This window comes from Xyrauchen texanus, chromosome 4, assembly GCF_025860055.1.
Source record: "Xyrauchen texanus isolate HMW12.3.18 chromosome 4, RBS_HiC_50CHRs, whole genome shotgun sequence".
NCBI classification, from domain to species: domain Eukaryota; kingdom Metazoa; phylum Chordata; class Actinopteri; order Cypriniformes; family Catostomidae; genus Xyrauchen; species Xyrauchen texanus.
In genome coordinates this window covers 39922587-39939615 of record NC_068279.1, presented here as the reverse complement: position 1 = coordinate 39939615, position 17029 = coordinate 39922587, and the positions used below count along the sequence as shown (strand labels likewise).

Here is a 17029-nt window from a genome sequence, read left to right as displayed (position 1 = left end):
TTGCAAGAAAGTATCAATTTAGCCATCAATGTCTTGTGGTTACTTTACCAATTTGTGGTATGGCTGTTTGTTTGTGAAATCATAATCATTTATTTGAGCAACTAGCTTCATGCATTGCTGAAAACACGCAAAAGAGATACTTCTTAAAAATAAATGGCAAGATGCTAAGTTGCTAAAAACAAAAGTTCGAAAAGAAGGACAACAAACATGCATGGTGCATACAATGCAGGAAATTAAGAAGACAATAAATTTGCCATGTTTTGGTTCTGTCCAGCAATCCCATAGGTCTGGATTAGGATCAAAAGGAAATTAGATACCATATTAGACTGTTTGTAAGGGCCCATGATTCTTTATTGGTGCAGGGCAATCTGATACTAGCAGCACATAATACTCACTCAAATACTGCTATTTATTAGTCAAAAGTGCATTTTACTTCGTAGGACCATGGTTAAATGCCCTTCAATTCATTATAAAGAGAACATGGAGTAAAAAAAATCTTCCATTTGAGAGATTTAGTGCTTCATTAAAAGGAAATGTAGAGTTGAAGTCATTAAAACTCAATTTTAATCTCTCCACAGATTTATAATTAGCAAACTATAGTTTTGGCAAGTCGTTTAAGACATCTACTTTGTGCATGACATGATTCATTTTTCCAACAATTGTTTACAGATGGATTGTTTCACTTTTAATTGACAATATCACAATTCCAGTGGGTCAGAAATTTACATACACTAAGTTAACTGTGCCTTTAAGCTGCTTGGAAAATTCCAGAAAATAATGTCAAGCCTTTAGACAATTAGCCAATTAGATTCTGATAGGAGGTGTACTGAATTGGAGGTGTACCTGTGGATGTATTTTAAGGCCTACCTTTAAACTCATTGCCTCTTTGCTTGACATCATGGGAAAATAAAAATAAATCAGCAAAGACCTCAGAAAAAAAACTGTGGACCACCACAAGTCTGGTTCATTCTTGGGAGCAATTTCCAAATGCCTGAAGGTACCACGTTCCTCTGTACAAACAATAGTATGCAAGAATAAACACCATGGGACTATGTAGCCATCATATAGCTGAGGAAGGAGAGGCATTAGTATGTTTGGAAGAAAAAATGTGAGGCTTGCAAGTTGAAGATCACCATCCCAACTGTGAAGCATGGGGGTGACAGCATCATGTTTGGGGGTGCTTTGCAGCAGGAGGGACTGGTGCACTTCACAAAATAGATGGCATCATGAGGAAGGAAATTGATTTGTTTATATTGAAGCAACATCTCAGACATCAGCCAGAAAGTTAAAGCTCGGTTGAAAATGGGTCTTCCAAATGGACAATGACACCAAGCATACCTCAAAAGTTTTGGCAAAATAGCTTAAGGACAACAAAGTCAAGTTATTGGAGTGGCCATCACAAAATCCTGACCTCAATCTGATGAAAACGCTGAAAAAGTGTTTGCGTGCAAGGAGGCCTACAAACCTGACTCGGTTACACCAGTTCTGTCAGGAGGAATGGGCCAAAATTCCAGCAACTTATTGTGAGAAGCTTGTGGAAGGCTACACAAACAGTTTGACCCAAGTTAAACAATTTAAAGGCAATGCAACCAAATACTAACAAAGTGAATGTACATTTCTGACCCACTGGGAATGTGATGAAAGAAATAAAACCTGAAAAAAATAATTCTCTCTTCTATTATTCTGACATTTCACATTCTTGAAATAAAGTAGTGATACTATCTGACCTAAGACAGGGAAGTTTTCTATGATTGAATGTCTGGAATTGTGGAAAACTGAGTTTAAATGTATTTGGCTAAAGTGCATGTAAACCTCTGACTTCAACTGTAAATACCTTTAGACATATAGTGTTTGGTCTCGTTTTTATTTTATCAGATACAACTATAGAACCTAAAAAAGTGCAAACCTTGGAAAGTGCAATAATTCTGTGCAATGGAAAACATTGTCTCATACAATGTGCACTATACAATGTTCTTTGTTTGGTTTGATTTTGTCTTCGTTCTGTTTGGTCTGACAAAATCAAAATCTGTGTTACAATTTACTGCAATTGTCTTAATTTATGTAAATAATTTTTATTTTCTGTTGAAAACGATTGTTTTTGTTAAACATTTGATAACAAAAAAGAACAAACAAAATGAAATAGTCAGATCTGTATAATAATTCTGAGAAGACCATGGAGAGAATGAAAGGGGCTTGCATGCCTTACACATCACAGTCTTTCAGAGGACCTTCTTGTGTTTGGGTTTTGAGATGATAACAATATTTTTCAAGCCTCCATGCTGGAATTTGTGGTAGCTCATGACATCATCGCTTTTCCTATGCGGGATACCCCGCAGTGGTGTGGGAAAATTCTTTAGCTTCAGGCTGTTCACTCTTATCCCATGAAAGCAACAGGGTAGGAGCATGACACAGTGTCAGCATTTAGGATGTAGATTAGCAGTGAAACAATAAGGTAACCAGACACTAACCTCTGGGTATAAATATGACCAGTTTCACTTCCTGAAATCTGCTTTTTTCTCTCTCTCTCTCTCTGAGCAGAATAACAGGTTAGTTTCTATCAACACCTGTTTTTGTCTGAGACTTTGTGATGAGTTTCTTTTCATTCCTACATAACCCTTTAACACCAGCATGTCAGCAGTGCTACTCTTTCTCCCTCTGTCTGACTGCTTCAGAGATGTATACGTAAGATTAAAAACAGATGGGGCACCTCAGTGGTAACCATCTTTAATGGATCAATACTGTATATTCTTATCTGAACTGTGTATGAATTATCAAATTCTCAATTTTTTCCTCCACCATTTAGGGCACTTCCCACGAGTAGTGTACAAAACAGGGTATAAAATGCATTTCTTTGTATTATTTTTGAGTGAATGAACAGTGCTTCACATTCTGAAAATGCTGAACATCCAACTGAGGATGTCAAACTGAATATTATATTAGCCGTTTTATTTTACATGTATTTTATGGCAGAGACTATTTGCACATAGTGTAAAAAACAAAAAAAAAACAAACAAAGAAAAAACATACAACAACAACAAAAAACATCCTCTTTGCAGTAAGTGCAAATAGTGGCAGATACTATTTGCACTCATAATTAAATATTTTGTTTATTTAGTGTCCCACAGACACCCAAAACAAACCCCTATCCCTAAACCTAACCTTAACCTTCCTTTACAAAAATTAACCATGGTTTCATGACCAGTGCCACCATGGTATTTTGTAGTAAAACTATAGTTACCACAGAATTCAAAATGTTTACTATTTTAACATCATAGTACTGTAGTAACACCATGGTCAATTACATTAAAACTATAGCTTTGGAGGGGTCTGGGTAGCTCAGCGAGTATTGACGCTGACTTCCACCCCTGGAGTTGCAAGTTCGAATCCAGGGTGTGCTGAGTGACTCCAGTCAGGTCTCCTAAGCAACCAAAGTGGCACGGTTGCTAGGGAGGGTAGAGTCACATGGGGTAACCTCCTTGTGGTTGCGATTAGTGGTAAGTTGTGCTTGAATCGCAGAGAGTAGCATGAGCCTCCACATGCTGGGAGTCTCTGCTGTGTCATGCAAAATGAGCCACATGATGAGATGTGCGGATTGACTGTCTCTACTGTCTTACTTCTTGGGTGTCAACATTAAAAAAATAAAAAATAAATTGTAATGGGGAAAATCGTGTGGTTACTTGATTTTTTTTTACCATGAACAAATATTTAATAATGAGTAATGTTTTATTACAATAAACGAAATATCAGTTCAGCAGATTACGTCAAAATAACTTGTATGCATGTTTTTAATTGATGGAAACAGCTGGGCACATTTTTGAGGGGGTGGGGATAAAGACATTATGTGATGAAGTTACATGATGTGTACAGACATAACATGATACATAAAATGATACATACATACATTTTTCATTATAGTTTAATAGTTTACCTCAAACATTTTATAGTTCTCTCTACAGAGACATTTTTATTTGTGCCTCTATTTCTTTAAAAAAAAGTAATGGGATGCCAAAAACTGCCATATTCTACAAAGTGTCATAGTGAAAGAAAAAAAGATTTTTTTTATGCAATGTGGTCTCCTCTCCAATGCAGCTGGTCTTAAACGATGCAGAAGAGAGAAATCTATGAGTTGGCCTTTTTGGTACTTGTAAGAAAGGCACACTTATCTACCCCAGTGATACCAGACTACTGAAGGTACCCCTCTCTTTCAGATCAGATGCTGAGAATAATCTTATTATAGTATTAAGTGGATACCCTAAAAAAAAATCAAAGAGATGCATCTCATAATATTAAGCCCCCGGTTCAGCTACGAGCTGCTTAAAGTGTTAAAGAGGACAATAATGATAAATGATAAAACTTAATGACATCAAAGGAGTGAAAATAATTTGTCATTTGAAATCAAAAGTTGATGTCATTAAGCAAATGACTAAATACAACAACAAAACCCCACTTATATAATTCACCAAACTACAGATGTGATCCATCTCTGGACCCAAGAGATCAATCAAGTGGTTCTTGCTATATGCTGTATGGATTATACTGCAAGTATACAGAGGATCCAACACAGTTCTTGGAAAGTAGTTTTAGAAATGTAATATTCCTGAATGTTTACCTATAATTAGATTAAATAAAATATCAACAGAAAGATTACAACATATTACATTACAACAGATTACAAAGATTACTTATTTTGGTTCACGTCACACTGGACGGTAGAGGTGGGAGCAAGTCAAACGCAAGTCTCAAGTCTTAACCACCAAGTCTCGAGTCAAGTCTCAAGTGCAGTGCAGACAATTCAAGCAAGCCAAGTCGAGTCAGTGACTCACCTCAAGCAAGCCAAGTCGAGTCAGTGACTCACCTCAAGCAAGCCAAGTCGAGTCAGTGACTCACCTCAAGCAAGCCAAGTCGAGTCAGTGACTCACCTCAAGCAAGCCAAGTCGAGTCCTGATGAGTTTAAAGTCAAGCCACTGAACTAAAATAAAGAGGTTAATTTTGAAATACATTTTTGTTCTGAAAAGATGAACTTACACAACTATAAATATCTTTACATTAATTTTTTTATATGAATTGTATAACAGTAGTGTGTTATACTACATATATATATATATATATTAGTAAATTGTGTTTATGAACATGCATGGTATTTTTATCGTGGGCACTTGAAAATACTGTGAATACCTCTAGATACCTTATAATCCGAATTGTTTAAATTTTTACAATTAACAGGTTTAAATGTATAACACTGCGTGTGTGCTGTGTAAAAATGTGGTCAGATTTTCACATTGATCTAACAAAAGCTCTCTTACAGTAGGTGGCGCTTATGCAGCAGAAATATAGCTGTTACTCTGGTAACGCCTGTACAAAAGCAGCCCTGCGCTTATAAACAATATTTTATTAGGCATTATACGGAGGGAAGATGAAAAGAAAATGCCATCGAAACTTTTCTGAAGATAGTCAGTTCCCTTCAGGGATACATTTATATAAAATAGTCATAAAAGTATTGCATTCAAGGGCTTTAGTTAAAGTCTTCAGAAGTCATAATCACTATGAGAGCACTTGGATTTTGTCACATCATTCTGTATATTTTATACTACTTGTCACGTTTAAATAAAGTGTTGTGACAGCAAATCTGCCTGTTATGTTTTTATATTGCCAACATTTTTTTATGGTATATTGTTGACAGTTGAGAAGGTTTAGAAAAGGCTCACACACATTTAGAGGCAACATCGGGTCATTTCAGACTTGTCACCCTACAAAATATGAGATTAATCGTGAATAATTTTAATTCAAACATTTGAACAGTAATTTTATATATTAATCTTTCTGGATAATGAAATGATAATGAAATTATTTAGTTACCTTTCATTGTGGTTTTTGAAATGTCTGATGAAATTTGAGGTTGTGGTGGTTGTATTGGATATTTTACATTTATATTTTTGCTTATTAATTAATTGATGTCGCAATATCTTTTTAAACACATTTTTTTACTTTTTATAATAAATTATTGAAAATTATAATAATAAAAAACATTCAAGTCTAGTCCTGAGTCTCTGGTTCTCAAGTCAAAGTCAAGTCATTTTCTTCATTTAGTCAAGCAAGTCACAAGTCCTTAAAATTGCAACTCGAGTCAAGTCATGTAACTCGAGTCCCCCAACTCTGCTGGAAGGTGAAAGTGGAGCACAGTGCGTTGTGGGATCTGGTATTTAAAGCAGTGTGCACTGTTGAACAATTCAGCAAATGTAGGTAATTTGGGTATTCCATTTATGCGTACAATCTGCATTCTGTCCAAGGTATAGGCTACATTATAATAGTAAAAGTATTAATGTATAGGGTTGTGCTGATGATAACACAAAGTTAATTTGGTGTGTATTCTTCTGACTTTTTCACGGTTACACTTTTGGCTCAGTTTTTGCACCTAAACATGGCAAAAACACTGCAAACCTGCAATCAGCAATATGCAAGCAAAGAAAAGGTGTCACGAAGAGCAAAACAGATTGACTACTTATTTATGTATTTAGTAATATTTCAGTTTAATATTTAAGAGAGGAGAGATACCCAGAGGAACGACACTGAGCCAGATGAAGAACAAGCTGTCTGTCATGTTATTAAACCAATCAGGTCCAGCTTGTGTTTGCAACACAAGCTGGACCTCTCTTTTCCATGAGAAATTCATGCCAAACGTGTAACAAAGGGAAAATGGAACAGTGTATATCAGATTATTTCTGGAAAATATTTATGCAGTAAAGGTCTTTTACATGTTTGCAGTTGTTTTTTACACATTCAGACTGATTCTAAGTTTTTTTCTGTTTTGCTGTTCAACTCTTTCTTTGCTTGCATAGTCTTCCTGATTCCTTGTCTGAACTCAACCACTGTAATGTATCACTATACGTACTGAATTATTTGGGGGGGGGGGGTGTATATGTGTGCCTGCCATGACAAAGTGTGTTAGGCACTATGGAGATTCTCAGAGGCCATGCTGTTTAATCACTCTCCATACTGTTTCAGCATTGATCTAAAGTTGCAGTTCTTTAACTGAGACAGGACATTACAGCACATTCCCCTGCCACACTGAAGAGCTCTCATTAGGAAACCTGCCTCTTTTAGCCAGCCAACACTTTGATTGGGGCTGCTTTCACTGGTCACAATGAGTGATTGCCTGCCTCTATTCGAGCCAAACAAGGCTTGCACTTGGAGGATTAAATGGCCATGTTATTTTGCACCTTTCTGGAACTGACAAAAATGTTATGGTCCTTGTTTTACTGGGCAATATGAAAATTATCTGTAGTTAATTGACACACAGCAATGAAAGATAAGGAGTTTGTCGACTCAGCCAAGGCCATCCACGTAGATTGGGGAGGGGGGCAGTTGATAAGAAGAGACAGTGGACAATAAAAATAACAAAAGGAAAAAATAACTGTCAAGAACCCTGCGTGTAGTAGTGTATTTCAACTCAGGTCGCACTAGCAGTAGCTAACTATTTCTGACAATAGCAAACTGTATACAGATAAAGTAAACCTCATCAAGTGCTTTGTTTACATTTTGTCTAAATTCTTTTCACAGTAGATTTCATTAGCTGACACTGGGTAAACAATCCCTCATCTTCAAGTAACTAAATTACATTTTCCATACTGAAATAGAAATTGATCAACCAGCCCAAACTGGTTTACTGGTCTTTGCAAGACTCCCAGCCTGGTCAAGATATATCAATTTAAACTAGAAAAGACCAGCAAACCAGCTTAAGCTGTTTTTATTATTATTATTATTATTATTATTATTATTGTCAGAAGGGTTTGCACTGAATGCAACTACAGCAGTTTAATCCTTTGAACAAGCCTCAGCGCAATAAAATATCAATGCTCACAAAAACACAGATGGAGAGCAAGGAGCTACTGTAAAATTCCCATAAGGCCACTTAACTTTAGGAATCACGTAATCTGGCACTGAATTATGAATTTACTAGATTTGTTTTTTTAGTTATAGATAAGGTTTTTTTCTGAAATATCTTGTAGTACCTCAGAACAGCACTTTTGCTATGTGTTGCCATACAGTTCACATAAAAAGAACAGCTACATGCCTGACTACGATACACTGTTAAATTTTTTCACCATCTGGTAAATACAGCTGTGCAGCATTAATGCATAAAGCATGCATTTTTGAATAAAAACCACACTGTCTATCTAAGTAGATTAATAGGTTGGCTGATGAATCTCGACACCTAGCTAACTCAACTTGGACTTTGATTCTACAAACTAAACACAGCTTTATTGTATGTTTGGATATGTCCGTTAATTAAAACTTCTTAATTCTAAAACACATGAATTGCTGAAGTTATTGTTATGCTAAGATGAAAAGAACACATTTTCATCAGAAAACTGGACGTCTTTTTCTTAAACCACCTCTGTGTACAGTGATAACATATGACAGCTGCAGCTGTCACTGTATTTACTGTACTTTCGAACGTCTGCCAACTTTTCAGAAACAAGACAAGACATCCTAAACATTCCAGTGTGAGAACAGTGAAGTTCATCGGGTTCACATCAGGTCTGGTTTATTATCCACTGAGTTGATTTCTTGTGAAAACTAATATACAACATTGGCAGCCTGCCAACTGAGGTGTAGTCTTGTGCTCTTGGAGGGCCCACCATTCAGAAACTCTGGAAAACAAGCCCAACCCAAATGGCACACAAAAGGAAACAGAGACAATGCCTGCCATCTAAATGACTAAAGTCTTCATTTATGTATTGTTATTAAGAGACACATTTGCCAGAATGAAATAATGGATGCTTAATAGGCATACATCTCTCTTTTTGTCTTTCTTCTCTGAGGTGTAACAATTATTAAGCTTACAAAATAAAGATCCAAGTTTGAAGCCCATCTTAAAGGGACAGTTCGCTTAAAGGGACAGTTCGCTTTCATCATTTAGACACCCTTATGTTGTTACAAACTTGCATGAACAAAAAGGATATATTAGGGGTAATGTTAGCCTCATTAAACATTCAATTTCTTTACATGATTTTTTAAATTTTTTTTCTCCATACAATGAAAGGGAATGGTAACTGAGGCTGTCAGTCCCCAACACTGTGCCTAGCATCTGCTTTTGTGAACTACGGAAGAAAGTAAGTCATACATTATATGTACTGCACTGTAAATTATGACAGAATTTTCAACTATCCCTTTAAGAAGATCCTTGAAATTGGCTTCATATGCTGTAAACGTCATGATTTGTCACTTAACAGTAAAGAATGACAAAATGTAATTATTCTGAACACATTGCAGTGTTGCAAATTTACTGATCAAAACACACACAAACAACTCCCTTCCTCTTCCATTTGTCTTCAAATGAACAAAAGCCTTGTTTTTTGAAATATCACCAAACATCAAACTGTACAACAACCTTTTTTACACCTTTGAGAATATGTTTAGATGTTTGGGCTGACAAATGCCTCCTGTCCCTATGTCTTCAAACCATAGTGTTACATCCATACATCCAGAGCAGCTTCCTACCACCACCAGGATTGTAAGGAACTGGACAAAAGAGGCAAATGATGCTCTGCAAGATGGCTTGGAGGAGACAAACAGGGAAAATATTGAGTAACCTAGCCACTGTTATGCTTTTCTCACCAAGACCTGTCCAATAACATGCAATAGATTGCAAAGTACCTAAACAATAGTGCTAATGAGATTAACAGATCAGCACTCAGAATGTATGAATATCCCATGAAGTTAAACTGCCTGGGAGCACTTTGGCATGTATCTCTCAGATGACAACAAGCTGGCTGTGAAATTCTTTGAGCTGACCCAAACCCCCAGGGAGTAAAGGGTATGTCTGAAGACCTCACACATCGTACCTAAGGCAACCCTAGCACTCTACAGTGCATCAACACATGGCAAAAATGGTTTAGGGATTCATAGGGAACACAGTCAAACCCAAATCAAACTGAATATTAACAAAATAAAACGAATGTGCCTGTATTTCTGAAATTGTGTTTAAGCCATACTGAGAGAATTTTCAGACCAGTAGCTCATTTAATTTGATCTGCAGAAGAAAGTCAAATGAGTTTAAGATAGCAAAAGGGTGAGTAAAAATTGAGAATATAGTCATTTTGGGTGTACTATTCCTTTAAGATGTTCATGTAACTCATTTATAATACATGGATTGTAAATGATGTGTTATAAATTAGACTATTCCATATGTAAGACAAAATACATAACACGTCAGTAAGGGTATTGCAGTCTAAGGGTTAAAGCTCTAGGCTGATAACTGAAAGGGTTGTGGGTTCAAACCCTGCAGGGACTGATATGTGTTGGATAAAAATGTGTTGTTTCAAGTTTGTTCTTTCTTAAAGAATGAAGAAGAAGGCTTCATAATAATACTTTCTGATATGCTAGACCAAGTTTCTTTTTGGATCCTTTTTTAAATATGAATACGTTTATATTATAAACAGAGAGTACCCTGCTGAAACAAAAAACAAATCAAAAAATAGTTGCTGGTCACAATGATGTGTTTTGAATGTTGGACCACAACATTGCTGGTGTGCTGGTGTTTCAACAAAGCTTTTTGACTAGCATAACCAGCATGACTGCATTGGCTAACTAGCAATATTGGAAAAACTATCAACTTGACAAGCACCAAACCAGCACAAACCAGAATAAACCAGCATGGGAACTGCATGATGGTTAAGCTTGGATTTTTTTTTATTTTATTTTATTCAGCATGGTATATTAGAAAACCATGCAAGTTCATGGCTAAAAAGTACACAACTTACCTGTCCACATATCTCAGAGTCGGTTCTTGAAGGATCAGTCCATGTGGTGAATGTGTGAATGGTGGCTGGCGTATCAGCCTATAGTGTAGAGGATGGCATGTCTGGCATAGAGGGCAGTCAGGTTTTGAGGACAGCATTGTAGCATCAATTTCCAGGTGCTGCTCCATGGTGAAGAACTGCACCCCATAAACCTCTTCTGTCACGTCTAGTTTGAGGGTTAACGGTGTGTCACAGAACACATACTGTGGACCCAGTGAGATGTTGTGACCACTGAGTGTCAGAAGAAGGATGTCATGGATTGCAGGCAGTCCAGTCTCCTCAGAAGAAAAGAAGGTGACCCAAACCGTGAGGGAGTCGGGCACCAGAGGATAGGCAAACTCAAGTTGGAGCATGCAGCCCTGGTGTGGGCAAGATGCTGAGCCAACACTACTCGAGTCTAGCCCAGCATTGGGGCTCCAAGTGTGGACGCTTGGTTCACAGGCCTGCTCCACATCTGGTGGACCTAAGGACGACAGAATGTTGAATTTGAATCAATTCTGATTTGATTGATTTTCCCAAAAAGTGTTAGCTCTGTAGATCTGACACTATCAAATTATTGTTCTATTTGTTTTAGCATCTCAACCAGTCTGACACGTAGTACTGACTCAACCAATTATGTGAGTATTGGGCAGGATCTGTTTTATTTTCAGTTTAGTGACACTAGTGATGTAGAAATGATAGACTTCAGCTTTAAACTATTTTCATACTGAAACTAGGTAGTGCAAGCTACTGTCATGTTATTTCTCCTTAAATAATATAAGGTTATATGTGAGAGGGATAAATTGATTCCTTCGCAGTTTACTACACATCTAGATATTGGCATTTTCTGAAGAAAATAGTGTAACTTGTCCATTTAAAACTTGCTGGCATGATTCTAGGGTCTTGTGGGTGGTTGCCAAGGCATTGCTATGCTTATATTTACATTATGCATTTGGCAGATGCTTTTTTCCAAAGCGACTTACAGTGCACTTATTACAGGGACAATCCCCCTGGAGCAACCTGGAGTTAAGTGCCTTGCTCAAGGACACAATGGTGGTGGCTGTGGGGATCGAACCAGCAACCTTCTGATTAACAGTTATGTGCTTTAGCCCACTTTGCCACCACCACTGCTATGCTAATGCAGTCAGGTTGAACATACTTGTGGTGCATTCACATCATGTCGGAATTACCGGATTTCTAACAAGATTTCAACTTGTATAAAGCATTCACATCTTTGTGAATTCACAAGTTGTAAACTCGTAATTCTATGAAAGCTTAGATTTGACAGTCGTGAAGTCATGTAAAAGGAACCAATATGGTAGTGGCCTCAACAGTTAAAGGTAGTGAACACATATTACATATTTACATTTAAATGGCATTTTATTGGAGTTCTTTCTTTGTTGTTAATCCTTTTACAACAACTTAAAAAGGTAAATTAATAAATTAAAACAGTGATCAACATTGTGCTGTTACAAACAACAAAGTTGTTTTGGCATTATGAGTGTTTCCATAGAAGAAAATAGGACGTGAACACCTCCCAGTAGAATCTGTGTTGTAATCTCATAATTACAGTAATATAGACACAACTTGAACACAGCAAAACACGCATTCTTGCATTACAGTGGCAGTAACAAACCTCAATACTCAAGAGAGTGATTTACCTTTAAAAGTTTGTGACATTAAAACCAAATGCGTTATTATTCAGGTAATTTTCAATAAATATATTTAATGTACTTGCTCAGCAATATTATCTTCAAACTGTTGATCTGCCATTACATTAGTTGACTCGAAAGAGAAAACTCAAAGTAAAAGTGGACAGTTCACATGAATACCCACTATAGGGCCTCTTGTGGTAATGCTGAGAATGAGAACGAGCACTTGCTTAGAGTAAAGAATTGCGGTCTGACAAATTTCAGAGTGCAAAATCAAGCTTGCGTAGCTGGAAACCTCAGGAAGCACCACTGATTATTTGCAGATGAGCCTTAAAGACAGTAGAAATTAACCTGCACAAAATCAATTACTGTAAGTTTTTACATATGGTAGTAGATTATTAGGTGCTTGGATTACAGAATTACACTGTAAAAACAAACAAATAGTTTCTAAAAGGGCCAGATGATGTTTTTTAGTGAGATGGTAGGAGGTCATTTGCAAAATTCTGGCCCTGGGCCCAGTTTTTCTTCTTAGAAAAAGGCGACTTAATGGGGTGACAGAGAGGGGGTGAGCTTGGCAGGGAGGCCCCACGGAATCTAGAAGGTTCTCTGGAAGGAAAATGTGCTTAAATAAGACCTACAGCAGAGGCCAACAACTCCAAGCTTGTTGCTATTTTAAGTGAAGATAATTTTTTTAATGTAAATTACAATGATGAGTGTCTGTGGGGCATCGTTTATTTAATCCCGGCAACCTTTGTTGGCTTGCAGAACAAAGCTAAACCAATCAGTTCACGTGAACAGAAATCATCTTAAATTGATTTTTAAACACCACTTAACAGCAGCAAAAACATTTGTGGAAACATTTCAAATAGATAAACAGTGGCACCAAAAATTATTTGGACACTTAAGCCACACTTAAACATGTAGAAATTTCACTGCATTAAATTAAAACAAATGATATTTATACTATGTATTTTCAAGTGGATCATAGAAAGACTAGTGACCACTTTGCAGAAGGCAATGCAGATACAAATGATCCATGGCCTTATCTCATTAGTAACGTTTTACTGCACATCTTTGCAATTACTTTTAACCAACTGGTCCAAAGGCATTTTTTTTGTGCGCGTGTGTGTGTGTGTCCAAATACGTTTTGTCTTAATTTTAAAAATTACATTGATTTAAAACCTATCAAAAATATTTTGCTTAACAGGTGTGCTTGTGCTATCTTTCTTTAAAATAAATGCCACATGGTTTGAAATGATTGTCATTGTTATCTAATTCAATGACAATCAAACATTTTTAAGTGTGCCTTAATAATGTAATTTTTGGTGCCACTGTAACCACACTGAAATAATGAAAATAATAAATTAAACAATTCAATTGAAATCATGCTGATTTGGCTTTTTACATGACAAATGAAGAGGGAGTCAAGCATCATTTGTAGTCTAACAGTAAGTTAAATGATAAATGTAAAGAATGTGGGGAAAACGTTTTGTTAATATTATTTGGTTGCCCTTAGCCGAGCATAGGTAACCTCTCTCACAAGTCTAATTAGCTCCCCAGACTCAAATATCTCCTTTGTTCAGGGTGGGCAGTTGTTGCTCAATTCAATGGCCAAAACAAACTAGGATGTTCTGGAATTGGATCCATTTTCACAATATCAAATGCACAAATTTTTGCAAATGGTCTCCAACATTGGTCCCCCTATGTACCTCAGTTGCTGATTAAGGGAATATTAGAGGAAATATTAGATGGAAAAGGGCAGAAAGGACAGAGCTAGAAATAGAGCAAGCCATCTAAAAGAACTGGAATGTCCAAAACAAACCAATATGGTTTAGTTTAGTAAAGCATTTACTTCAAAAGTAAAATTTCAGTAGGATAATTTGTCTTGAAATTAAATCTTAAAATGTCACATAAATGATTTAGTGACATCAGACAAAGATACATAGATCATATTGACTGTAGCTCATCTTCATCTAGCATGTATATACATTAATCGGACCACAACTGAACAGATTCCTGGTGAAATAAACACTAGAGGCACTACAACAACTTGGCTTTTACTCACTTTCACACAAATCACAAGTAAATTGGCAGATTATCAGTTTACACATTTAACTCTGTTCCTCACATAGACCCCATTTACACCTGGTATTAAGATCCATCTCCGATCACATGTGGTCTGGTGAGACACATCACTGTTTACATGGTTCTTTAAATGTGTCTCCTGTGACAACTAGTGATTGTATTTGGAGGGCAGGGACTCTGTTTAATGATGACAAACATCAATCACTATGTCAGTGTGTTACTGCATGACATAAAAGCAAAACAAAGTCTGAAAAGACAAAGGAAGCACAAAAAAATGGTGTGCTATTTCTCCCAGATGTGGCTGAAATTTAATCTAATTTTTACCTGTATTAACCTGAGCTGCAGATGTCCATGCGTCCCTGCATGTTGATTTCAGACACACTGAAGAAGATTGTGTTTGTGTATATATCTGCTTTTTCAGATTTTCGGAACCAACAAAGTTTAAACTCTTGTTTTAGTGTAGCAGTTGATTGACAGGCGAGGGGTGGTGCTTCACTTAGCATTTACACATCAAGCACATTTCTAGAAGCTTCTGTCACCAAGACAAATTCCTTGTATGTGTAAGCAAACTTGGCAATAAAGCTGATTCTGATTCCGATTCTGATTCTGAAATGTGACCACATTTGTATGTAAAAGACCCCATTTAAACCTGTATTTAGCGCTGACATGTGATCAGATCACCAAAATCAGGGTCTTAATGTTATCTTAGGACATCAAAACACTTTTACAAATTTTCAAGCTTATTCAAACACAACCATGTTGTGCGCTAATTCAACTGAGAGAGTGTTGCACTTAAATAAGACCAGCAGAGCACGCAAGTCGACACATGACCATAAGTATCGCCGAAGCACCATAACATTACATGGTTGCTTCAGCATTTGTGTTTTACATTTGCTTTTATGACACTATCGGTTAGGTTTACAGTAGGTTTAAGGTTTATGGTAGGGAAGGGAGGTAGGTTTTGTTGATTTAAATAAATTGGGAGAAACCTCATCTGTTTAGGAAAATATTTAACAAATTTTTTGGTGTCAAATAGTGGACATTTCATCTCGCATCTGCAATACGTGTAATCAGGCTGGTTTTGTTGCGTGCTCAAAAAGCAGTAGTGATTTGTAACATTTGTTTTACATTAGCTTATGACATCCTCACTTCGCTCAACTACACAAAACTCTGCTGTAGCTCGATTATAACTGTGCATGTAAACGTACTGACTAACATAACTGGTCACTAGCATATGTTGTGTTATGGATCCTGGTGTGCAAGTGTACCCAACATGCTTTACCATCTTTTCTAGCTTTACCCAAAGATTTATTGTTCATCTGTTTTCACCAGAAACGCCATGCTAGTCAACCAGCTTTAGCTTTAGCTATTTTTATTAAATATTTGCTGGTGAACAGCATGGCTATGCAGCGAGACCAGCATCAAACCAGCCTGGAACCGCATGTAAATGTATGCTGGTCTTAGCTGGATTTTTCAAGAATCCATAGTTATCTTGGTAGTGGCTGGCACTAGGAACAAGACAAGTGAACGGAACTGTTTTCTGGGCAACAGCAACATGGCAGACAACTGAACTCTTGAGGTAAGAGTGGAATGGAGACACAGATCATTCCTAACATTCCTGGTTTTGTGTCTTACATTTGTTGTTCTCTTCTCCATGTTTTCAATCAACTGTGGGATCCTTCTCATGAACACAGGCGACCACAGTGTAATTTGCGTGGCAAATTGAGTTGACTTTGCACAGCACTCTTGCATCCATCATTTGTTATGCCTGTGTTGTTCTTTTCTTCATTTTTGGCATCGTGATAAGGGCAACACTCGCAAAATGTTCTGCCATTCCCAGAAAGTCATCTAAGGACGTTTGAAGGGAAAAATATCAAAGTGGCTTGTATAACCTAGTTGATTAAATGAATGTGAGCCCAAAAAGGAAAATTTTGTCATCATGCTCATGTTGTTTCAACACCTGAATGACTTTATTTTGTGGAACATGAATGTAGAATGTTAAACTCAGTCACCATTTACTCTCATTGCATCTTTTTTTTTTTTTTTCATATAATGAAAGTGAACGGTGACTGATGCTTGCATTCTGCCTAACATCTTCATTAGCGTTCCACAGAAGAAAAATATGTAATCTGGGTTTGGAACAATATGAGGGTATGCGAATGACAGAATTTTAATTTTTAAGCGAACTATCCCTTTAAAGACAGAGGGCATGCATTAGACAGGGTAAGTGCTGTAGACAGGTGATCTTCAGAGAATGGTGAAGGGCAGAGGTTCAAGCCAGCTGTGGGTCATCAGAGTCAGTTTTTGTATCCGATTGTAAACAGTGGAAAGATGGCCCAGGCTATGGAGCTCACCAGGGAAACCATCCAAATGCAAAGCATAGTTAAAACATTGTGTCCATGGCAAGTCTGGGCATGCCTTCTCAGCTGACTGTGTGTAGGCACTGCTGGGCCAACTTGGCTTTGAGGGATGCAAGCATGCTTTACCCGCCAAAAGTCTGACTCACCCATT

General features: G+C 37.0%; 1 protein-coding gene across 1 annotated transcript in view; it reads right to left on the bottom strand.

The window, feature by feature from the left end:
* The window catches only part of LOC127642975 (pappalysin-1-like), a 140574-nt gene that overhangs the window by 92420 nt on the left and 31125 nt on the right, over window positions 1-17029 (bottom strand). The window contains exon 7 of the mRNA XM_052125462.1: window positions 10764-11265. Within this exon, the coding sequence (XP_051981422.1) occupies window positions 10764-11265 (502 nt within the window). The remainder of the gene's footprint in view (window positions 1-10763; window positions 11266-17029) is intronic.